Here is a 26,294-nt window from a genome sequence, read left to right as displayed (position 1 = left end):
GTATGCCCATCTCTTTCATAATTTTCCACAGTTTCTTGTGATCCACACAATCAAAGGCTTTGACATAGTCAATAAAGCAGAAATAGATGTTTTTCTGGAACTCTCTTGCTTTTTTGATGATCCAACGGATGTTGGCAATTTGATCTCTGGTTCCTCTGCCTTTTCTAAAACCAGCATACACCTCTAGGACAACTGAATCTTATCATTATTGAATTCTGCTCTTTTGATCTTAGCTTGGTAATTCGCAACCAGTATGAGGTCTGTAACTCTAATGCTATGGGTTTAGTTTTATAACGTTCGTCTTCAAAATGTGTAAGGGAATATACACATGTATACATTTTTAAATATAATAAATTAAGACCAAAAAAATAGAGGTAGCCAAATGAAAATTGGGTACCTGGTCTGTATTTCAGTTCAGAAATGTAACTATCATTTAGGTAATGCTTTTGGAGGCAGCTGTAGTGCTCTTCATTTCACTCCAAAATGTCTTTCTCCTGTATGTTTTCTAACTCCCATTAGGGATTGCATCTTCCAGAAAACAGATATGAAGAGACTAGGATACAAGCTGCAGTTGAAACAGAAAGTAAGGTGAGGATGGTTTGAGATATAGATGGAGAAGGGTGAGTTCATGATGGATTGCAAAGAAAGAAAAAGTGTATCAGAATTGTTCCCTGGTGACCTTGTGGTTAGGATTCCAGTCTTTCTTGTTCACTGCCGTGGCCCAGGTTCAATCCCTGCTTGGGGAACTGAGATCCCACAAGCTGCACAGCACTTAAGAATTACAAATATTCTTGGAACAAGAGAGTAATCAAAATTATATTCTGAGAATAATATACAACACTGAAAATAAAGACCTTGAATATTCCAGTCAATAAGGCCAAACATTTTTAGTCAAAATAGATGAAAATAAACACATGTCTATTAATAGGTAGGTCCATCTAGTCAAGGGTATGGTTTTTCCAGTGGTCTTGTATGGATGTGAGAGTTGGACTGTGAAGAAGGCTGAACACTGAAGAATTGATGCTTTTGAACTGTGGTGTTGGAGAAGACTCTTGAGAGTCCCTTGGACTGCAAGGAGATCCAACCAGTCCATCCTAAAGGAGATCAATCCTGGGATTTCTTTGGAAGGAATGATGCTAAAGCTGAAACTCCAGTACTTTGGCCACCTCATGAGTTGACTCATTGGAAAAGACTCTGATGCTGGGAGGGATAGGGGGCAGGAGGAGAAGGGGACGAAAAGAGGATGAGATGGCTGGATGGCATCACTGACTCGATGGATGTGAGTCTGAGTCAACTCTGGGAGTTGGTGATGGACAGGGAGGCCTGGCGTGCTGCGATTCATGGGGTCGCAAAGAGTTGGACACGACTGAGCGACTGAACTGAACTGAACTGAACTGTGGTTTTTGCTTAAAATGCTAATGAAACAAAACACTATATGCTTCCACAAAAAATAAAATACATGTACAATAGAATAAAACTCAGACTTGTCTTCTGCAAGTCTAAATGTCAAAGGTCAATAAATCATGTCTACAGTTTTAAGGGGAAAGGATCATGAAAAAAGTAATAGATCTTGCAGCATTACCTTTCCTTTGTGAAATACAAAGTTCAGTAATGTGAGAGACATTTACCCTTGAAGAAACAACCAAGTCAAATAATACTTAGCCAACAAGAGTTAAAAATGCATGCATGAAAGAGTCCTAAGATGAAACAACTGGTATTTGTTACCCATTTCTAGATATGTATCCTAAATTTGAACAAAAATGGAAGCATAAAAATATTTAGCGGAAAATTATTATGTAAAATAAGGAGACTCAGTAATCTTGCTTATGAGTATTTACCCAAGAGAACTGAAGTTGTGTTCACACAAAACTTGTGTGTGAATGTTTACAGCATTTGTGTTTATAATTGCTAAAAGCTGGAAACAACTCAAATATCCAGCTTGTGAATAGGTAAATTGTGTGATACACACAATGGAATACTGTTCAGCAGTTAAGGAGTGAAGTACGGGTACACACATCAACATGGATGGATATAGTCAAAAGACTATATACTGTGTGCTTCCATTAACAGGATAAGGTAAAGTTAATGGGAGCAGAAAACAAGTCAGTGGCTGCCAGGAGCTGAGGGTGGAGAGAAGTTGGCTACAGGGGGGCAACCTGAGGGCATTTATGGGATGATGGATCTGTTCCACATGTTGATTGTGGCAGTGCTTACACAACTGTATGGATCTGTTAAATCTCATGGAATTGTGAGCCCTCCCCAAAAGTGAATTTTACTATACATAAATTTTAAAAGTAGGGAAAAACAAGAGACAGTGCAAGTGCCTACAGAAGTTAATGTGTGTGTGTGTTGTGTGTGTGTTAGTTGCTCAGTCATGCCTGACTCTCTGTGATCTCATGGACTGTAGCCCGCCAGGCTCCTCTGTCCATGGGATTCTCCAGGCAAGAATACTGGCATGAGTTGCCGTTTCCTACTCCAGGGGATCTTCCCCACCCAGGGATGGAACCCGGGTCTCCTACATTGCAGGCAGTTTCTTTACTGTCTGAGCCATCAGGGAAGCCCAGTGTCTGTACAACAGTGTGAATATACTTACAGTCTTGCATAGTATATTTAAAATTGGTTAGGATTGTAAATTTTATGTGATGTGTATTTTACCACAATTTTAAAAAATTCAAATGCAAAACTACAAGACAAGTAATGTATTTATAATGGTTTACTATGTAGCCATTAAACGATTTTTCCAGGGAATTATTAATAAAATAGGAATATGGTTATAATATTAAATTAAACTGAATACACAGTCGAATTGGCTATAAATGAATCTGTAAATAAATTATGGCAGAAACACTGGAAGATGAAATGCTAAAATATTAAGGGTAAAGGTCTTGATGTTGGGATTTTTTTTAATGATATATTTTCCTCCTTTATACTTCTTGGCACATTATTAGTTTTCACTTATTCTTTTTATAGTTGATAAAAATAGAATCATCAGAAAGGGTATGCAGTGAGTTATATATTGCTGACATAGACTGGTTCAGTCATTTCATATAGGCTCATATTTAAATCACATCAGCAAAGAAAAAAAAATAATCTCTTCGGATTCAATTTATAGCAGTTCTAGTCTTCCCAGATTATTCTAAAACAAATGACATAGTGACAGTTGACTTTTAATTCAAGATTGTGAGTTAAGCCTGTGTTTAGCATTTCTGGCTCCATATTTGCCATTGAATGGACCAAGGAAACATAGAGGGTAAACACATAATTCCATGGAAAAGTTGGAAAAGTTTACAGGTGAGTTATCTTAAGGAGTTAATGTATATAGAAAATATAGAGCAGCAAGCCCTACACCGAGGAGAGGACCTGTCAGATGGAATTCCAGACGTCCAGAAGGAAAGTCTGCCTGAAAGATGAGTGCGGGGTCCCAGAGCAAGTGCTTGGAAGGGAGAGGGGGAGTGTGTGTGGTGGTCATCCTGGATTCTCAAACCTATAGGGTTTGTAGGGTCTGAAGTCATATGTATATGGGGATATGACTTCAGACCCTACAGTATCGGTAGTCTAAAAAGTTGTCCCAACACTATTTTGTAGTGTTTGTTTAGTAAGACCAGTGACTGAAGTAAAATATAAGCATTGCCACAAGCTAATTCCTGGCAGAGACAGTTGTATTTCTTTAGACTATTTTAACAGTTCATGTGAATGTAGTAACATATGAAAATATGATTAAATATACCTGTTCAATGCATTAGGAAATTTTTTGTTTTTTAGGAATTATGCTTTTAAAAATTTTTTGCTTTTTAAACTTTATTGAGGTATAGTTGATTTACAATGTAACTTCTGCCCTTCAGCATGGTGACTCAGTTATGCATATTTAATTCTTTTTTATATTCTTTTCCATATGGTTTATCATAGATATTGAATATAATTCCCTGTGCTATATAGTCCGACCTTGTTCTTTATCCATCCTATATATACTAGTTCGCATCTACTAATCCCAAGCTCCCAGTCCACTCTTCCCAACTGCCCTACCTTGGCAAACATTAAGTCCATTCTCCTTGTCTGTGAGTCAGTTTCTATTTCATAGATATGTTCATTTGTGTCATATTTTAGATTTCACATATATGTGAGATGGTTGTTTTGATTAGAGAGGGAGGTTATAGAGGGCCCAGTTAACTTGGCGACCTCAGCAAGTACAGAAGAGAAATTCATCCACAGAGGGGTGCTACACAAAATGCTTCTGCCAGTACCTTTCCTTTCCTTTTCATAGGGGAAAAAAAACATATATGCACACAATATACACACACACACACACTATACACAATACTATAATACTATTAATTTCTGTGGTTATATGAACCCTAGGGTTAAAACTGTGCTTAAGTAATACTATTACATGAATTCAGCTAAAGAATTCACTATTGTGACAGTTCTATGAGACTTTTTGGCCTCCTGATTCCTAAAAGTTATTTCTTAGAATTTAAACTTTGAATCTTTGAGTCAGTGTTCATGAATAAAAGTTTTACAAGTGCCTTGGTTTTCCTTTGTTTTTCCCCCTGCTTGCAACTTCCATGAAATCCATATTTTCTTTTCCCCCGCAGGAATTGCGAAGGGCAGAATATTCGATACAAGACATGCAGCAATCATGTAAGTTTGTCATAAAAATATATAATCCCATAAAATATGTTCATGTCTTAAGTAATAATATTATGTATTGTAAAGCTAATGGCCTCTTGGTACTCCTTGTGGAAAATTTGAATATTTGCTTAATTGATGACAGGTTTTGTCATACCTTCCATTTATACTACCTGTTTTAGGTCACTTTATGGTCTTATTTGGTAAGCATTTAATAATTTCTGATTTCATAGAAACAATACATAATACTTATAAATGCCTTCCATGTTCAAAGTGCTCTATGTGTGGGATTTCACCTAACCCTCACAACCATCTCCGAGATGTTGGCATATGAGGTGTGGTTAGTTTTTTCAAATGAGGAGCCTGGGGTTGAGGGAGGTGAAATTGTTTTCCGAGACCACGTGGGAAGAGTACAGACTTGAACTTCTCTAGTGCTGTTTCTCATGCTCCAAAACACCTGTCCTGCCCCCTGCAAAATGTATTAAGGAGTACTGAAGGTCATGACTCAGGAAAATCACACCTGGGAAGGGTTTATGAACCTTACTCTCATCCTACAGTGATCAAAATGAACAAAAAATAAAATTCCAACACAAATGTGCAATGCAAAATAAATGTCAGAAAACACAAATCCTATTTTATACCCAAATTGAAATGACAGGAGTTCAAAGGAAATTCTGAAACCCTGGAGATCTAAATCCATTTATTCTAAATATTTCACTTACTGGGGAACTGTCCTCTCTCCTCCTCCTCTGTCCTGGGCCAGTGTGAGACTGCAGTCCTGAATAAGCATTTCTGTTCTACTGACTAGAACTTCTCTTCCATGGGCAGCTCTGGACTTGGGGAGTGGAGAACACACAGTGTTAGCAAGACTTTTTGTCTGTGGAACTCAAGCCATGTTTTCAGTCTGTTTTAATAAGTGACAAAGCAGAAATGTTTCTCTCTCAAACATGGGTGGGAAAAATTCTTATTTATTGGGCAGAGGATGAGATGGTTGGACAGCATCACCGACTCAATGGACATGAGTTTGAGCAAACTCCAGGAGATATTGAAGGACAGAGGAGACTGGTGTGCTGCAGTCCATGGGGTCGCAGAGAGTGAGACATGACTTAGCGACTGAATGACAGCAACAAATTTTTAGGGCACTCAAAATACAATGACACCCAGCCCTCAGGTAGATATATTTGTATCCACTATGTCCTAAAAGGGATTTTGGGAGACAAAGCAAATAGGTTTTGTGTGTCCTTAAGACAAACTGAGCTTGGAGAATTGAGCAACACACGTGTGCTTAGGTACACAATTAAGTGAGCTGGAATCCAGGAGGGGATGAAGGAGGGAGATAAGTTGACCTGAGCATAGACACAGGCTGGAATTTACGTATAAGCAGAGTCTAGCATGTGGATGCATGAGCAGCCTGGGGGACTTACACACGCGACTTTTAGATCTGCTGCCTTTTGCCTGGGTACATTATATTTTCTAATTGCTGCTGTAATGCGTTACAACACACTTGTTTACAGCAACACAAATTTATCTTATTGGGCTAAAATTAATATGTGTCGGCAGGTCTGCATTCCTTCTGGAGTCTCCAGGGAAGGATCTATTTTCTTTGTCTTTTCCAACTTCTAGAGGCTGCCCTCATTCCTTGGCTTGTGGACCCCTTTTTCATCTTCAAAGCCAGCAACACTACATCTCTCTGTCCATTTTTATGTAGTCACATTGGCCTTTGATGACAACTGAACAAGTTTCACATACCCAGATAATCTAGGATAATCTCCCCACCTCAGGGTCCTTAACCATAGTCAAAGGATGCTTTGGGCAAAGCCCCTTTTGCCATATAAGGTAGCCTAATCACAGGTCCTAGGGATTATGTTTTGACCATCTTTGGGGAAGGTGCATTATTCTGATGAACACCATGGGACAGCTTGTCTTCTCAGACAAATTGGTATGGCAAATTCCTTGCAGTCATTCCAGAATAAATTTCACAACAGTACTGTCAAACAGTACTCTCTGAAGCTATCTGGGGGATTCATTTTAAATGCCCAGATCAAGATATTTCATTCTGAGATTTCATTCTAGGGTGTGTGTGTGAGAGAGACTCTGTTCTAGTTAATTCCAAAAGACTGCTCTTTTCAGCACAAAAGATAAAGGTGATAAAGGTCTAGGATCATTGGGCCATACAATATAGAGATAAAACGTAATCTCTAATATTGGTGCATATTGGTTGCAACGGTCAAACTCAAACTTTGGTTTGAGTGAAGGTCTGATGCCTTTGAGGCTCTGAGGGTCTTGAGAGTACCTTGGTCTCTAACTGATGCCCCCTCTCAGAGGAATCTGCAGAAATCGTCACCACCTCTAGGCTGGTAAGAAGGAGATGCTTAGGAGGTGGGAACTAATGGAGAGGACAGCCATGTAAATGTCACCCTCTTCTGTTTCTCAGACTTGGAGTCCTACAAGGGTTGTTAGAGAGATTTAATTAGAATAGGACATTAATTTCTGCACTTGCCATTACAAATGCAGAGTTTCCAACATTCTTTATAGGGAAGAAGGGCACCCTGTGGCAGATCTCTCATATCAGTAGTGTTCAGGGTACCCCTCCCTCTCCATGTGCCAACCTGCAGCCATGATACTCAAGCCCTGCTGCAGACCACATGGATAAAGGTAGCCCTAGTTGCAGGGTTGATGATCTGTAGAAGATCTGTTCCTTTTCAGAAGTGATTATAGAAACCTTGCAAGGGTGTCCAATGCCGTAAGTCTATGTGCATACATGCATGCTGAGTCGCTTCAGTCGTGTCCAACTCTTTTCTGACCCCTTGGACTGTAGCCCGCCAGGTTCCTCTGTCCATGGGATTCTCCAGGCAAGAATACTGGAGTGGGTTGCCGTGCCCTCCTCCAGGGGATCTTCTTAACCCAGGGATCGAACCCATGTCTCTCATGTCTCCTGCTTGGGCAGGTGGGTTCTTTACCACTGGAACCACCTTGGGAAACCCCATAAGTGGATTTAACCAGAATGAACTCAGGGTACGAATATGGTCACATCTTGGTTTCTTTTTTTACATGTAATTACTTGAGATGCTTCCTGTTTCATTAATTAGGGATTTAGAATAACCTTTTTGAAATCTCCAAGGAGTCCAGAGAGCAGGAGTGGGGACTGTTCTGCAGCCCTCATCAAGTGGAGGGAGAACTGAGTTATGAGTCCTGCTGTTGCTTCTCAGTGCTTCCAATGTCCTCACTGAAATAGGCCACACTAGTTCAATAGTCAGTGGCTCCCCTGTCCCTGGGGATGGGGCACGTTGCCCACTCCTCTGAAGGAAGCTGCCTTCAGTGATTCCCAGGTCAGGCACTCTTTTATAAAGGGAAACTTGCTTCGTGATCCAAAGATGCCTGCACCTACAGTGCTGGGGACCTGAGAGCCCTATGTGATGGGACTGCAGGACCTCCCATTCCATCCAAGGGATGTCACTCAGTGGCCATGGAGGGGAGTGTGCTGTATTGAGAAGCAGAAGCCACTGCTGGTGAGCCCTGGAGACCTGACATTCAGTCCTGTTCCCAAGGTTGCTAATACTTTTCTGTTCCTGGTTATTTGAAGGCTCAGGCTCTCAGCTTTAGGACCATGTAATTTTTCACTTGTGTATCAGCTTTCTAACTCCTAACCAAAATCAATAATAATAGCAACAACAATGGCTCAGACTCATTAAGTACTACTAAAAATCCTAGGCATTGTTCTGAGTGCCTTTTCATGAATATGTAAATTTAATCCTCATACTCCCTACAAAGTTGAAAGTGATTAGGGGAGATGAGACTTTGGGCTGGAAGGCCTGTGAGGTGAAGGGAACAGAGCATACCTGTGTGCAGTCCTATGGCTTCCGGTAATGGCTGTCCTCAGACATGATCCTCCGATCAGCACTCAGCATGGACTCTTGCAGCCAGGGCTGGGCCACTGAGGCCTTAGGGAAGAATTATCCTTATCAGGGATATATGGAGAAGTGGAGAAGTTCCAAGAGCAGTTGTGCATGTCAGCAAGGAGGCCTTACACCTGAATTCACTCACTCATATGTTTTTATACCAGGCTTTATGGGATTAAAGGTAAAGCTAGAAGAGAGCAAAGGGAACATATTTTTTAAAATGAGTTTATCATAATTTGGAAAGAGTGTTTTTGTAGCCTAAACACATTTTTATACGAACACAGACTGAGGTGTGCGTAATTCTGCACAGCGGGTTCCCTGGGCTCCCTGACAATTTTCCAGAAGAGGTAACATTTGATGTACCCCTGAAAGATCCTTTATACTCTGGATCCTATATTCATTTTTTCTAATTTCTGATTTCTAATTTTTCTAATTTCTAATTTCTGACAGTGTTTTCTTAGAGCTATTTTTTCCCCCCCATTGTTCCTGCTTTAGGCAAGGACCTCTTCCTCTCATATCTGTCTCCAGAACTCCAGCCCATCTTGCTATCATCCTGGCCCTCCTAAAATGCCATGTATTGTGTCCCTTTTCTGTGTCACTCCCCACTGTAGGTCTTTATTGCTTTCAATTCCCCTCACTTGCATTTCAGGCCCTCCAGCAGTTGGTGAGATTTATATCTTATTCACCCTGGCTGGACAAGGCTGTGCCTCATAGATATTGAACTTATTTCTACTGTTTGCCTTTTGCTTATGTTGTCTCTCGTATCTTGTCCTATACACATCATATCACCCTTTAGGTCCTTTCTGAACTGTTACTTCTTCATGATGCATCATTTGCTTATTCTAACTGATAATGGCCACTTATGGTAATTTATTTTTATGCTGGGAAATTTGGCATTTGCTATGTAAGAGGATCATGAAATTTAGCTCATACTATAATATGGATAGGAAGATAAGATAAAATGTTCATATTTGCTTATACAAAAATTGTATTTCTCCTGAGTCCCTACTCACTGGTTATCTAGGGGAATATATCTAATCCAAATTAAAGTTTGGTCCAATCGCATTATATAAATCATCTCTTAGGAAATGGTCTCTCTCGCATAAAAATACTCAGTTTGTCAGATAGTCTCCGTCTCAACTTCTCTCCCTAAGTCGTCCATACTAGTTGATGTATTCTCATGGCTTTAGGAAGGAAGGGAGACCTCTGTCTTTAGAATGGTCCTTGAATGGGTGCTGTTTGTTGTCTGCTATATCTCATTCCCTCTCCACCTCCCTCTCCATCTTCCCTTCCCCCCATCTCTTCCCCTCCTTATCTTCCTCTTCATCTCTCTCCTCCTCCTTCTCCTTTTCCATTTCTGTGCCTCCCAGGCTGGCTACTCCTTCCTGACTGAGTCAAGTCTTCCTGATTAGGATCTATTCTCTCCTTATCAGATTGATTCTTTCCTAATCAACTCTGTTTATTCAATTTTAAATTTAATTTTTGGGTAACAATTTTATTTCTTTCATTGCAAAATCCTGCTATAAGTCTACAAACAGCAATAGATAACCTACTGTTTCAATGAATTCCATGTACATAGATTCTACACCTCCAATAAGATAACAAGCTCACTAGGTAGCTTATGGATGATATTCTTCTTTTGTGTTCCTCACAGCATGTCACCTGGGCAAAACCCATAAATATATTTAATAAATAAGTGTTGTCTTGAACTTAACTGATGTGAAAAAACACTTCCCGGGGAAAGGGAAGCAGAAGGATGTTTGGCATCCAAGCTTCCTAAACATCAACTAAACTTTAGACACAAGGATCCCTAGATTTTCTCAAGCCAGGGCATGGGACCCAGCTGAAGCAGACTAGACAGGCTTAGTGTTGACACTGGAAGAGCACCATGTGAATGAAAGCATTAATATAAGTAGTCACTGTCCCCCAGAATGACTAGAAAGCAGTATCATGGAATGGAATGCTCATTACTTTTGGCCTCAGTCTTGGCTCTGTCATATTCTAGTTGTCTGTCTTTGGGCTAGCAACTGAAGACCTTCTGGATCTGTTTCCTCCCTTTATGAAAACGAGGCTAATGATAATCCTGACCTACCCCATGTGAAGGGTGGTTATGATGAGAGAATGTCAGTGATATTTCCTGGTAAACAAGAAAACACTGTCCAGATATATGGCTGTCTTAATCAGGGGTCATCATTTGTAAGGAATAGAAGCCCAGTAAGATTAGCTTGGAGAAGGCAATGGCACCCCACTCCAGTACTCTTGCCTGGAAAATCCCATGGACGGAGGAGCCTGGTAGGCTGCAGTCCATGGGGTTGCTAGGAGTCGGATACGACTGAGTGACTTCACTTTCACTTTTACTTTCATGCATTGGAGAAGGAAATGGCAACCCACTCCAGTGTTCTTGCCTGGAGAATCCCAGGGACGGGGGAGCCTGGTGGGCTGCCGTTTCTGGGGTCGCACAGAGTCGGACATGACTGAAGTGACTTAGCAGCAGCAGCAGCAAGATTGGCTTAAAGAAATGGAATTCACTGAATGGGTGGGTGGATGTTTAGTGGAATTTAGGCATAAGCACATCTCGAGGACCCAGGAATCAGAAAGTGAAGTCCGGGTTACTTACTCCTTCAATTGAAACCCATGGTTTGTGATCTGACCTTCTTTCATGTCTAATTATTTCTTCCTTGCTGTGGGAAGTGGCTCACTTTCCTTCAACATGCATCACATAAAAAAATGACTAGCCTAGCCCAGACTAATGTGAGTTCTCAGCTTCAACTCTTCTGTTGCAATTCCAAATTCCTGGGAAAGGTTGACCCGGCATGGACTAGTTGTTTGCCTCTGACAGTCAGCCTTGGCAAAGGAGACTGGGTCACACAGACCAACCTGGCCACCCCTTCAGCAAGGGCTCAGCTTCGGCTAGCTTCCTAGCTGCTTTCAGTTAATTAGTTGATTTTGTAAAGCTTCATTGGTTTGGGGGGTTTAAGACATTCAAGAGTAAGCTAGCACTTGCAGTTCCTGGAGCACGTTTAGAATGGTAAGTGGGCATGATGCAGGGGAAGTTATTTTTACCTTGCTCTCTTAAATTCTCTGGTTTGGATTTCAAAGAGTCAGATATAGGGAAAATAGGCCATGGTTGAGGAAAGAGGAGTTGAGATAATTTTATTACTGATGATCTTCTCTATGGCTAGCTGGAAGACAAAGCCCTTATTCCAAGAGAAAAATGTCATCTAGTCTTAATCTTCTTCAACTTGATTTTTTCATATGTGTGACCTTGGTTAAGGGTTAATCTTGCTAAAACAAAGAAAAATGTGGACACAATATAAAATTTTAGATTAATTCACAACAAAGTAATACAACTAATTCCTACCTATATTCAAAAAAGGCTTCCCTGATAGCTCAGTTGGTAAAGAATCTGCCTGCAATGCAGGAGACCCTGGTTCGATCCCTGGGTTGGGAAGATCCCCTGGAGGAGGAAAAAGCTACCCAATCCAGTATTCTGGCCTGGAGAATTCCATGGACAGTACTATATTCAAAGGATTTGAGGCATTTTATAAAGGTCTAAAGCATAAACACAGTAAAATATAAAAATCAAGTAGTGAAAAGAGGATAAATAGAAGAAATTATATTTTAAAATTCTGGCTGATAATCTGTTAATAACTATTTGCAGAAAAATAAAGTTAGAGTTCTACCTTACCCCATAGATCAAAATAAATTCCAAATGCAATAAAGAGTTAAGCATAGTTGCTAAACTATAAAATAACTAGAAAAATACATTTAAGTGTTTATCTTTTTTCATGGCAGGGTGGGAAAAGCATATCTCATTAGTAAAGAAAGAAACCTTGAAAGGAAATATGAATATGACTACATAAAAATTCAAAACTTCTTGACTTCACAAAGCACCAGAAACAAAATTAAATGAAAAAATATTTTCAATACAAACAACAAAGAGTTGATAACTTCCCTATGAAATTTAATAGCTTTATCTGTTAAAATAATAAAAATACAAACATTCCATAGATAAATGAAGGACAAAAACCAAATTTTAGAAGAATTAATGCAAGAAGCAAATACACATGAAAAGATACTAAACCTAAATAATGAAAAGAAATGCAAATTAAAACATTGAAATTTAAAAAATATTGAAATTCTATTTAACACTTATGATTAGAAAAAATTTTGGAAAATTATATCCAAACCGAGAAGAGATACTGAGAAAAGGGAACTTATGTATCCTGATGATAATAAGACCTTTCTGGAGGGCAATGAGGCAATATTTTGAAATGCTCATGAAACATACCCTTTTTCTCAGAAATTTTATTTCCATAAGTTTGTCCTTGGGAAATAATAAAATTTGGTCAAAGATTTATGTATAAGAATCTTTGTTATTTATTCTTTTTTTGAATAGAAACTATTCCCAGAGTTTTTACAATGAACATTTATTTCTTTTGCAATATGAAAAAAAAATCACCTCTCTGAATCTATTTTATTTAATTAAAAAGTAAATTCATTCCTGTTAATTGGGAAGTCTGTTCTCAGTTTTGAAGAGTAAAGTAGCGTTTTTGTCATTCAGCATCTTGCTTTGGAAATGTCTGATGAGATCGGTTAGTAATTAATAAGATCCTTGAGTCATCAAAACTTGTACAGACACTTTTTACCTTTAGTATGACAGCTCCTTGGGGCTTCCTTGATAGCTCAGTTGGTAAAGAATCTGCCTGCAATGCAGGAGACCCCAGTTCGATTCCTGGGTCAGGAAGATCTGCTGGAGAAGGGATAGGCTCCCCACTCCAGTATTCTTGGGCTTCCCTTGTGGCTCAGCTGGTAAAGAATCTGGCTACAATGCAGGAGACTAGAGTTTGATCCCTGGGTTGGGAAGATCCCCTGGAGAAGGGAGAGGCTACCCACTCCAGCATTCTGGCCTAGAGAATTCCATGGACTAGGGTCGCAAACAGGCCACGACTTTCACATGTGAGCTCCTTGGGGCTGTTTATTTGCTTTTTGTTGTAGACAAGATTTGAAAAAGCTATGTTGTCTCTTTCCATTCTAGAGCCAGTCAAAGGCAGGCACTGGGTACCAGTAAAGTGATGGCTGGGGGCCTGAGAGAAAGAGAGGAAAGGCTATGAACTAGATGACAAAAATAGTGAAACAAACACAAATTCCCACATTAGTGCAGCAATTTGGGGCCAGTTAAAATAATGGCTAATAATCATTTATGTTGAAATGGCTCCTGAAGGCATGGATGATGATTAATATTTCCTATGGAAGACCTTAGGTCACTGGGAAAACTCCAAAAACATTCCATTTCCCTTGTTTGAAAAACAAAGAGGTTATGTAATATGTTTGAAAATTTATATTCAGTATGCTTAAAATAGAGCAGAATTTGGCATTTACATAGGGTAAGCTTTAATTATCTGAAAAAAACTACCTGAGTGGAAAAATAATCAGAATAAATTAGGTGATTCCCTCCGTGATCAGAAAATTCCACAGTAGAACTCCACACTGAAGATTCGAAGTTTTTTGGTGTTTTTTTTGGTCTGTTTTTGTTTTTTTTTTTTAACAGTAAAAAAATTTTTTTTTTACTTTACAATATAGTATTGGTTTTGCCATACATCAACGTGAATCCACCACGGGTGTACACGTGTTCCCAATCCTGAACCCCCCTCCCACCACTCTCCCCATAGGAATGAAGTGACTTCCGGAGAGAAGGAGGTGGGGGTCTACTCTCATGGGACTCTTGCTCAGCTTTGTGCTGGCCCAGCTCACCTTGTGATGTGCCTGTGGCCCTTTTTCTCTACTTTAGGACTGCCCTCCGGACGCAGAGGACTTCCGAGCCCAGCAGTGTTCAGCCTACAATGACGTTCAGTATCAGGGACGTTATTATGAATGGCTTCCACAGTACAACGACCCTGCCGCCCCCTGCGCACTCAGGTGTCAGGCCCGGGGACAAAACTTGGTGGTGGAGCTGGCACCCAAAGTCCTGGATGGGACTCGGTGCACTGCTGACTCCTTGGACATGTGTATCAGTGGCATCTGCCAGGTAAGCCACACCTGCTTCCCGGGCCCCTGTCTCCAGCCAGTGTCATGACCACTGTCAGTAAAGATAACCTTTCTCTTCTGTACTTCTGTTCATGCAGACAAAATATTGCCTTTGAGGATTTTAATGTAAAACGTATTTTAAGGAGTGTTATTCACCTGTAGATTATATTTTACATATTCAAAACAGTGTAAATTTTGCCCTTATAGAGTCAAAAGACTATAATATATGACTTGTGGATTTTTCTAGATTAGTGGTTCTCCAACTGGAAAGTACATCAGAATCACCTGAGGGACTTGTTAAAACACAGTATTCTGAACCCCATTCCAGATCTTTTGACCCAAAAGGTCTAGGGTAAGGCCTCAAAATTTGCTTTCTAACAAGTTCCCAGGAGGTGCTGATGCTGCTAGCCCAGAGACCCCACTTTGAGAACTACTGATTTATTGGTATTGATAGGTTCTCTGAATTTTCTTGTTAAAAGTAATTCATTGTTTGAGGCCTGTGGGAGCAGTGACTTATTTACTAAGTAGTTAGCATGAGTGTACTTTTTAGAGTGATCTTTGCAAAGTTGTGATGAATGTGACTGAGGTATAACCCGCCATGGCTTGTAATAGGGGTGAGGACTCAGAGGACTATGACAGGTTGCTGAGACAGTGTGGGGATTGTTGGGAAGGGATAGAATTCTACTCCATTCTTTTGATCACTGGAAAAAACTGTAAACATAGGGAATGCTTACTATTCCATCTACCCTATTATGTTCATAACAAATACAGCAGTAACAGTAGCAAATGTCCCTAACCATCTGCTAAGTGTCAGGCCCTGCCAGGTATCTCTGACTTCTTATGCTTGGAGGAACCTTGGTCTTGCTTATCACATGAGCTTCTCCTTCCTACATCCCTCCATCTGGAAAACAATCTCCAGTTGCTCACCACAACACCTTGGAGTCATCCTTTTCTTAAAAAAATTTTGTTGGAGTACAGTTGTTTACAGTGTTGTGTTGCTCTCTAGACAGTAGGTTCTCATTCGTTATCTATTTTATACATAGTAGTGTATATGTGTCAGTATTAATCTCCCAGTTCATCCCACCCCCTTTTCCCCTCTTGGTATCTGTACATTTGTTCTCTATGTCTGTGTCTCTATTTCTGTTCTGCAGATAGGTTCATCTGTACCTTTAAAAAAAAATCATTCTTGAGTCTTCTCTTTCAATCTACACATGTAATCCATTGCTGAGTCAATTCTACCTTCAGACAACGTAGTTGGATCTTGTGTTTTGAGCTACCATGACATTCTTTATCTTTTTAACTTGTACATTTCAACTCACTGCCAGTACTCCAGTACTCCCACAATGTCTGTCCCCATCAAAGGTCCTTAGTTAAAAACTGGTTGAATAAATGAGTCTTATCTACTTACAGATGCAAAGGTTGTTCATATCTCTTGGTCTCTTTTATTTCTCTCTCACCCTCCAATCTTGAATTTTCTAGTCCAAGTTTGATGTCCATTCTGGGAGATTCCACAAATTTCTCCAATACACCATGGGAATTCCTCCAGTCCCCACCCCTTCTCAAATGAACTAGTATTGTTCTTCCCAGATCCACTAGTTATTCAAACTGCTATCTATTCATTTCTGTTTATGACACCACAATTCTCAGTGTCACCTTCCTGAATTCATGCTGTGGTCACCAAGTGTATTTGCTTATGTCTCCTCTATCCTGATGCTTCTATCAAATTTCTCACGTTTCACTTTTTTTCCCTCTCTACTTTCACCTTTTTACTTCAAAACTGGACTAGCCAATCTTCCTTGGTGCCTCACCAATCTCTCTTCCTTTCTCTTCTACTCATAAACCATCTTATTTGATGTTTACTGTTGACTAATTTTCCCAAAGGTCAGAGTTTATGACTTTATTCTTTTATTATATATGCTGTCAGTAGGGGTCTCTGCCCTTGAATGTCTCAGAGACCCAGACTGAAGGAGCCTTTATTTGCACACACATTTTGCATAATAACTACAGTAGTGAGGAGAGGAACATGTGACTCATGTGCTGACCCTTGAAGCTTCTAATCAAAGTGATGCAGACACTTAGACTCATATTTCATTGGCCAAAGACAGTCAGTGACCACACTTATTTCTAAGGGAGTGGGGAAGTACAGTCCTCCATGGGCTGAAGGGAGAAACTAATTATTTATGAATATCCCTAATGACTGTGGAAAATTCTTCAAGAGATGGGAATACCAGACCACCTGACCTGCCTCTTGAGAAATTTGTATGCAGGTCAGGAAGCAACAGTTAGAACTGGACATGGAAGAACAGACTGGTTCCAAATAGGAAAAGGAGTACGTGAAGGCTGTATATTGTCACCCTGCTTATTTAACTTATATGCAGAGTACATCAAGAGAAACGCTGGGCTGGAAGAAGCACAAGCTGGAATCAAGATTGCCGGGAGAAATATCAATAACCTTAGATATGCAGATGACACCACCCTGATGGCAGAAAGTGAAGGGGAACTAAAAAGCTTCTTGATGAAAGTGAAGACATTCAGAAAACAAAGATCATGGCGTCTGGTCCCATCACTTCATGGCAAATAGATGGGGAAACAGTGGAAACAGTGTCAGACTTTATTTTTCTGGGCTCCAAAATCACTGCAGATGGTGACTGCAGCCATGAAATTAAAAGACGCTTACTCCTTGAAAGGAAAGTTATGACCAACCTAGATAGCATATTCAAAAGCAGAGACATTACTTTGCCAACAAAGGTCCATCCAGTCAAGGCTATGGTTTTTCCAGTGGTCATGTATGGATGTGAAGAAGGCTGAGCATCGAAGAATTGACGCTTTTGAACTGTGGTGTTGGAGAAGACTCTTGAGAATCCCTTGGACTGCAAAGAGATCCAACCAGTCCATCCTAAAGGAGATCAGTCCTGTGTGTTCATTGGAAGGACTGATGCTAAAGCTGAAACTCCAGTACTTTGGCCACCTCATGCGAAGAGTTGACTCATTGGAAAAGACTCTGATGCTGAGAGGGATTGGGGGCAGGAGGAGAAGGGGACGACAGAGGATGAGATGGCTGGATGGCATCACTGACTCAATGGACGTGAGCCTGAGTGAACTCCAGGAGTTAGTGATGGACAGGGAGGCCTGGCGTGCTGCGATTCATGGGGTCGCAAAGAGTCGGACACGACTGAGCGACTGAACTGAACTGAATGACTGCCATAGCTCCATATACTCTGATTTTTTAGGCAGAAATGTTAGAATTTTTGTAATGTAGAATTCAATTTTCAGAGATCTCAAACAGGAGTTGACTCAAAAAATTATTTGCTTCTTGAAGGATTAAATTTGACTGATCTGGGAAATTCATACTTTGCTCCATCTGGAGTAAAGACCCTTATTTAAACACTGACTTCTATGAACAGTGTAAGAAATCATAGGCTGGAACTATGAAATAATCCTTTGCTGAAGTGACGATTTATATATGAGTATTTATTCCCCAAAGCACTGCTCATATATCTTAAATTTTTATTTATATTGTCCCCTGTCTTGTGTAACTTGTCTCATCAACTGCACTGCAAAATAGGAATCACATCTTATTAATTTAGACTCTGTAATGCCTGGCTCTATACAAATTGGTTGTGTGGGTGTTAATACAGTTTATTGATATGTTTATCAATTAGTGATTTTTAAATCATTACAGCTAATCTTGACTTCAGGAGAAGTCACTGAACTTGAAAATGCTTCAGGAAATTCTTAAAAAGTTGCTCATTGTTGATTATGATGAGATCTGAGAGCCAATATTCAGTAGTCCCTCAATTTCAAGGGCAGTTTTGGCTTATCTCTTATGAATCACAAGGCAATCAGATCTTTTCAGATATTATTTTTCTGTGATGTTTTCACATGCTTTTTTTGGCTGCAAGATTTGGATGAACTATAGCTTTAAAAATTATGAAATAAATATCAGTGCTCAGGGAGGTATTTGATTGCCCAAGATCTTGCAAAGCTCTAAACACTCTTCAAAATAAGCCCATCCTAGCTCCTAAACCCACACCCTTCCTGGATGACCAGATAAAGAGCGATTCTCATTCTCATGAAATGTGAAGTGCTCAGGGACTCACATGTGTGAGGACAGAGCTTGGCCCAGGAACAGTATTTCTATAATTTAATGGTAGAATTACTCCCCTTGGAGAAAGTTGCTTGAACACAAGTTACTCATTGATCGAATCTTAAAAATGCAAGTATGGTTCCAAAATCAATCACTCTTAAGTTATTCCACATGTACTTAGTAAATATTAATATTATAGCCTGTATAACTGGGTTTGTTGTTGTCCATCTGCTGATACTAAAGGTGAGGAAGGTAGAGCATAGTGATAAGATTCTAGTGTCAGAGGACCTGGATATTCAAACAATATACTAGTTGTGTAATGTTGGAAAGTCATGTAACGTCAGAAACAGTCAGATGCCTAATTTGTAAAATAGAGATAAAAGGTATCAAAAGGTGGCCATGAAAATTAAATGGAATAATGTGTATTACATGCTTGGCATAGCACCAGCATTCAATAAAAATCAACTATTATTATTACTATTTCACTATAATATTTATAAAAATTCATATAATCAGAATGAAAGGGTCTCAGAGGATTCAGCTGCTCATCAAATAATTTAATCCCCTCTCCAGTTTTCCTGTCCCAAAGTCTCCTACCTAGCCTGTGATTGAATATTTATTGTTGGATAACTCTGACTCTAAATACGTTCTCATATTGAACTAAATTACACCTAAACCTGTAGCTTTCACCGTTTGAAAATACACAAAACAAATGTAAAGCCTTTCTTCACGACATCCCTCTGTGAATTTGAAAATATCTCTAATCATAGGCTTTTCCTCAAACTTCCTTGGAACTTTTCCCACCTCCCCTTGAAACTTTCATTTGATCTTGTTCCTTCCCTTCAGCAGCAGCACTTCGGAAAGAATAGTCTATAGATGTGGTTTCAACTTCCTCCAGTTTTATATTCCCGTCAACACCTTGGATACAGACTCTGATCCAGCAGTTCCCCCAAGCCGAAGCGTAGGGGCTCAACCTGGGAGTCCAGGCAAAATGAAAAACAGAGAGAGGTGATTCAGGGGGCTCTCTTTTGTTGAGCCCTTCGAGTATTCTAATCACTGTACTAGGAGCTTTACATGTATTTTCTCATTTCGTTCCTAGTACAGACCCTGTGTGAAGCATGTCTAAGTGTCCCTATTTTGCTCTTGAGGAAAATGAGTCTCCTGGAGTAGTTTGCATTGTTGTACATCCTGCATCTTGAGAGGGGTGGTAGGGCTGGGTAGTTGTTGTAATTGGGCTGTTTGCCTCCAAGGTCTCTGCACTTAACCACCAGGCATATAAATACAAATAACACTGAATGTGTGCAGAGTTAGAAATAAACAAGCTCATTAGTTAGTGTTAATATTACTGGGCATATGTCATGTAAAAGTCATATTTAATAAAATAAAAAGAAATATAAGATGTAGCCCTTTTTCTCATATAAGGAAGCTCACAGTTCAGCAGATATACACACACTACTCACAAAAGCTTCCCTCATAGCTCAGTGGGTAAAGAATCCGCCTGCGATGCAGGAGACCCTGGTTCAATTCCTGGGTTGGGAAGATCTGCTGGAGAAGGGATAGGCTACCCACTCCAGTATTCTGGCCTGGAGAATTCCATGGACTAATAAGCCCATGGGGTTGCAAAGAGTTGGACATGACTGAGCGACTTTCACTTCACTTCACTTCACTCACAAAAAGTAATAATTCACAAGAGACTGAAGGATGTCAATATAAATATATTCTGAGATATATCTCTTGTTAACTCCTTATATTTTAAAAATTATTTATAAAAGTTTTTATAAGAATTATATACACACATATATATACATATACAAGTAAAGATATATAGGTATAAATATAGATAATGATACAGAAAGAGATATAAAGATCCAGATACAAGATATTGAGAGAGATGGATTTATCAGTATGAATAAGATATAGGTATGTGTGTTAGTCGCTTAGTTGTGTCTGACTCTTTGCGACCCCATGGATTATAGCCCACCAGGCTCCTCTGTCCATGGGATTTTCCAGGCAAGAATCTTGGAGTAGGTTGCCATTCTTTTCTCCAGGGGATCTTCCCAACCCAGGGATTGAACCCAGGTCTCCTGCATTGCAGGCAGATTCTTTATGATCTGAAGACCAGGGATGTAGGTATAGATTGAGATTAAAACAGAAAAAAATTAAACTATGGACCAGAAGGATATATATCAACCTCAAAATAGTGGTCATCTGGGGGAAGAAATGAGAGAACAGGGCTAGGGTAAGGATAGAAAGAGAGGGAAGGGGTTGGGGGAAGAGGAGAGAGGCAGTATTTGTAATGTTCCTTTCATTTTATATACATAAAATAGCTGAATTAGAAGTATAAATAAAAAAGCTAAGGGTGAGAGTGTCAAGGGGCAGCATCCATTCATCTTTAATTATTTGGTCTTTGGATGAGAATCTTATGTATAAATGACACAGTCCTGTAGAGCTATATATGTTATTATTTTTAAGATTTTTTTTGATTTGACCATTTTCAAATTCTTTATTGAATTTGTTACAATATTGCTTCTGTTTTATGTTTTGGGATTTTTTGTTGTTGTTGTTGTTGGCCATGAGCCATGTGGGAACTTAGCTCCCTAACCAGGAATCAAACTCACACGTCCTGGGCATTGGGAGGCAAATCCAGAGGTCCTAACCCCAGGATCCTCAGGGAAGTCCCTTTATTTATTATTATGTATTTTAAAATCTATGTTCTCATCAAAGAGAGCCAACTCATACATTTAAGAAGGACAACACCATCAGTATGATTTCTGAAATACATAAGGTTTGATATGCCCATATCTCTATTCACTCCTGACCGCCATCTTCTGTCTGCAGGCAGTGGGCTGCGACCGGCAACTGGGGAGCAACGCCAAGGAGGACAACTGTGGTGTCTGTGCTGGTGACGGCGCCACCTGCAGGCTGGTGCGGGGACAGTCAAAGTCACACGTGTCTCCTGAAAAAAGTAGGTTTTAAACCCAATACATTACCATACAACAGCATGTGCTTTAGACCCTCTGATAGTAAAATAACATTTTCCCATTGCTAAGGTTTTCAGGTAGTAAGAACTTTTGACTGGTGTTCTAAAAGACACATTTATCCCCAAAAGTGTAACAGATCAAATTTTAATTCCCATTACCTCTTCTTAGATTACCTATTTCTTTGAACTTTTGCCAATACAGAGTACAACTATTTTTTTTTAATTTGCTGATTTTTTTAAGGTAAACCAGGAGTCATTATTTCTTTGCCCCCCTTTTGATTACTAACAAGGTAGAAAATATCATCCTGTATTTATTGAAATATTGTCCTGCATTTATTGTCCACTTATGCTTTTTTATCTTTCAATCAACTGCTGAAGTCATTTATTCTTTTCCCTATTTGGATGGTGATCTTTTCCTCACTTGTATCATGAATATGTACTATTTGTTGTAACTGTTTTTACTATTCTCAGTTTGTCATTTGACTTTCAGTATTGTTTGTAGAATCGGTAGTTTCTAAATTATAGATACACAGAATTCTCCACCTTTTAAGTTTGGTAATATCTGCTTTTTTTTAAATTAGGGGTCAGTCAACTTTTTCTGTAAAGGGGTAGAGAGGAAATATTTAAGGGCTTTTTAGCCTATATAGTTTCTGTCTTAGCTACTCAGCACTGCTGCTGCAGGTGAAAAGCAGCCACAGGCAACCAGTGAACCAATGGGAAGAGCTGTGTTCCAATAAAGTTTTATTTACAAAACTAGCCTGCAGGCTAAATTTGACCCTCAGGGTATAGTTTGCCTACCCCCTGCCTTAAAGAGAAAAAAATTATACACGTATGCCTTCTGCCAGTGCTTTTTTGTATGTGTGTTTCTACTTTAAAATCTTATTCCTTTGAGTTTATTTGGATTTAACTTATGAAACAGAAACTGAAAGTGAAAGTCGCTCAGTCCTGTCTGACTCTTTGCAACCCCATGGATTGGTCCATGGGATTCTCCAGGCCAGAATACTGGAGTTGGTAGCTCTTCTCTTCTCTGGGGGATCTTCCCGACCCAGGAATCAAACCAGGGTCTCCTGCATTGCAGAGAGATTCTTTACCAACTGAGCTATCAGGGAAGTCAAAAGTTTATTTATTTTTTTGGCCACACTGATTGGCTTGTGGGATCATAGTTTCCCACCAGGGATTTAACCTGTGCTTCTTGCATTGGGAGCACAGAGTCCTAACCATTGGACTGCTAGGGACGTCTATGAAATGGGGATTTTACTCATTCTCCCAAAATGGGGAGAACCTTAGAGGAGGAGTGGAGGGTGGAGAGGGTTTTCCAGGCAGAGGAAACACAAAGTTCATGGCGTGACATTAGAGTGAAGCCTGGACTTTCTTGAGTGACCTAGGATTGCACATTGGTTAGGGTGGGAGGAAAGACACAGTGGCATTCAGAAGGAATCATAAAGGCCTTCATTGTTGCGAGTCACGTTTCAGGTTCAGTGAAGTCATTACAGCAATTTAGGCAGTGGAGGGACTTGATTAGATCTGCATTTTAATGAAGTGATTCTGGCAACTTGTGGCGGTGAGTCTGGAAGCAAGGAGTCCAACTAGGATGCCACATTTATCTTCGTCAGGGTTGTAGCGAGGTGGGAGAGGTAAAGGAGCAGAGAGGGCAGAGAGATTTAGGAGAGTCAGCAGAGTTTGCTAATTCATAGAGTGAAAACTGTAAGAGAGAAGAGGAAGCTATTCTCAGGATGCAGATTTCCCAGCCTGAGCAGCTGGGTGGATTTCTTTTCTGTCCATCTGGGGAAGGAATGTATGGAGAGGAAATGCATACCAAAAATAAGGGTTCACCTCCTTGGGTTTTCTTCTTTCCAGAAATGTGGCCCCAGAAGTATTCAGTGCTTTGTTACTTTTCTGATACCTTCAAACAGATGTTAATTATATTTTGTTTGGGGTGAAAGAGTTGATCTGAAATATGACAGTCCATTGTTGTTAATGGTCTTTAGTTATGCATTTTTAATACATATATTTTTTAGGTAATTAACTTTTTATGGCTGCATCGGGTCTTAGTTGCAGCTCATGGGATCTTCCATCTTCATTGTGACACACGGGATCTTTAGCTGCGGCATTCGAACTCTTAGTTGCAGCACGTGGAATCTAGTTCTCTGACCAGGGATCAAACCTGGGCCCCCTGCATTGGGACCGTGGAATCTTAGCCACTGGACCACCAGGGAATTCCCTTTAGTTATAAATTAACTGAGTTAATCCAAAGAGAGTATATACAGTATATTAGGAAGGCATGAGAATTTAGCCAGGGAAAAAGTTTGAGGGGATTCAAGTGAAAAGATAATGAGAAGAGTAGGTAAGCTCAGAACTCAGCAGAAGCAGTATGGGAGCTGAAGGAATAAGTAATTCCAAAAAAGGAGGTAATAGTCAGCCATGTGAAATGCTGTTTCGAGGTCAACTGGAATAAAAGTCCAAAATTTTCTCATTGGCAATTTGAAGCCAAATCTGTGACCTTAGCAAGAGTGGTTTCAATGAATTTTTGGCTAAAACCAAAGCCTGATTGCAGTGGGTTTAGAAGTAAATAGAAGATGAGAGAATGAATGGAGGGAAGGATTTTCCCAGGACTAAAGGAGGGGGTACACAATCATACCATGTTAAGAACTGAGTAACTCTAGGTGCCCTTGGAGAACATGGTGAGAAATTAACTGTGTTCCAAAACAGTTTTTTCTTTTTCTTTTTACACTCTGTTCATTAGGAGGTAGAATCAGCTGCTTGAGAGTAAAGGCTCTCAAACAGATTCACCATTGGGGATAATAATTATGCTCAGTCAGCTCTTAGGGTCATTGTGAGGATCAAATTAAACTATGTATGAAAAAGTGTCTGACATGCAGTTAACATTGGCTGAAGGATAAAGGGAGATGACCCTACTCTCCAGCCATCCTTTTCTTCATTGGAAGCTATGATCTCTACATCACTTCCTTCTTATTTAGGGTAAAGCATTGGCAAAGGGATTAACAGTAGAAAAAACAATTTCAGTACAACAAAATATCCATGCAAGTTTTAGGAATAATTGTGGCAGAAAGGTGCTTAGTGACTAGAGAAAAAGGTTTAAAACATTTAATACTTTTGAATAATTTCTGCAAAGGAAGAACAGCTGGATCTCAGAGGCAGATCCCTAAAGGGAGCTAGTAGAGCTGGGGGCATGCTGCTGGCAAGTCCAAGCTCTGTCTGCCTGCTCTAGGGCTGAGGCTAAAGTTAGCAAAGATGCCTGCCTGCCTGTGTGAAAACCTGGTGCTTCTCATCCTTGCTTTTCATTATGGCCCCTTCATGTCTGTTACTGCTCTGAATCTGGCCAACTGAAGCTGTTTTTGGCTGAGATTTTCCGTGGGCCATATGGAAGCACTTCCCTATAATGATGCTTTGTGTGAAAGAAATGTGGGAAATGAAGCCACGTCTCTCCCTGAGTGTGCATCCCCAGGCCTGCAGAGTCCACCAGGCTCCTTGGGCCTCACCTTGCCAAGCCGTCATTCCTATCTTCCCCAAGTCTCAGGCTGAAGGAGGCCAGGGCAGGGAGATGCTGTTGGCACAGCCCTGCTAGCAAGAAAGTGCATGAGGCTGCTCTTGGGCCCTGTTTCCATCCTGCAGGGAGGCAGATTCAAGGTGGAAGAGCCTGGAGCCAAAACCTTCACTGTGAGAAATATCAGAAATTAATCCACATACAACATGCACATTTCCTGTTCGGAGGGAGGAGAGAGGCTGAACTCACAACTGGCATCCATAGCTTTGGCTGTTGGAACAGAGAGCTGGAGGCCACTCAGCTTTTTAAGGAGAGAAGAGTCTAAAAACAGCAACAAAAAAGCATACACCCCTGATTGGAGCATTTGGATTTGGTACTGGGGGACTCACTTGTATTTCCAGATTTTGCCATTGTTTTGACCTTGTCCATAGAAGGACCATGCACCCCTGAGACAAATAAACAAATAAGCTCACCTTGTCTGATCTGTTTGTAGAGTTGACCCTTGAACAACACAGGTTTGAACTGCATGGTTTTCCATTTTCTTCAGCAGTAAATACTACATGAATAAATGATCTGTAGTTGGTTGGACCCACCCACATGGAACCACAGATAACAGAGAAAGTGTATATGGAGAGCTGACTATCAGTTATACTCAGATTTTGTGGGGTTTTTTTGGCTGCGATGCCTGGCATTTGGGATCTTAGTTCCCCAACCAGGGATTGACCCAGCCCCCTGAGTTGAGAGTGCAGTCTTAACCACTCTGAAAAGTCTCTATACTACGCTTGGATTGTTGACTGGAGGGGGTTGTTGCTCCTAACTGCTGCCATCCCTACCCCCTGCATTGTCCAAGGGTCAACTGTCCATTTTTCCTTGGTGACAGCTAAGCTTATTGATGCAGTGACACCTGAGGCTGACCTGGAACCCCACACCTTCTTACCAACCATCCTCGGGTCTCCTAGAAAATACAGAATCCTGGGCTAGGTGGACTGTGGGGCTGCCTCACAGGGCAGTTCTTATAATGTTTTCTCTTCATACACTTTTTTTTTTCTCTTCATATGCTATTTGTTTCTGTTTGACTGTTATTTCCAAAAACCATCTGTACACTTCACTTATTCCATGACAAAGAAGACTGTTATTGACTATAACAGGCTTGCTGAGGTGGTAAACAGA

General features: G+C 40.2%; 1 protein-coding gene across 10 annotated transcripts in view; it reads left to right on the top strand.

Moving 5' to 3' along the window:
* ADAMTSL3 (ADAMTS like 3) overlaps window positions 1–26,294 on the top strand; it is a 378,195-nt gene that overhangs the window by 147,425 nt on the left and 204,476 nt on the right. For 8 of the 10 annotated variants that reach the window (XR_008705347.1, XR_008705348.1, XM_055555931.1 and 5 more), the window contains exons 5-8: window positions 520–588; window positions 4,593–4,638; window positions 14,317–14,553; window positions 21,478–21,604. Coding sequence is in view for 8 of the 10 variants with exons in the window: in XM_055555931.1 (XP_055411906.1) it covers window positions 520–588; window positions 4,593–4,638; window positions 14,317–14,553; window positions 21,478–21,604 (479 nt within the window). In the remaining 2 variants the exon portion in view is untranslated. The remainder of the gene's footprint in view (window positions 1–519; window positions 589–4,592; window positions 4,639–14,316; window positions 14,554–21,477; window positions 21,605–26,294) is intronic. The other 2 variants (XM_055555930.1, XM_055555933.1) reach the window with 1 other exon arrangement.

The sequence above is a fragment of the Bubalus kerabau genome, chromosome 19 (assembly GCF_029407905.1).
Source record: "Bubalus kerabau isolate K-KA32 ecotype Philippines breed swamp buffalo chromosome 19, PCC_UOA_SB_1v2, whole genome shotgun sequence".
In the NCBI taxonomy this organism is placed as follows: domain Eukaryota; kingdom Metazoa; phylum Chordata; class Mammalia; order Artiodactyla; family Bovidae; genus Bubalus; species Bubalus kerabau.
The sequence above is the reverse complement of the archived record's forward strand: the minus strand, read 5'-3'. Positions and strand labels throughout refer to the sequence as shown.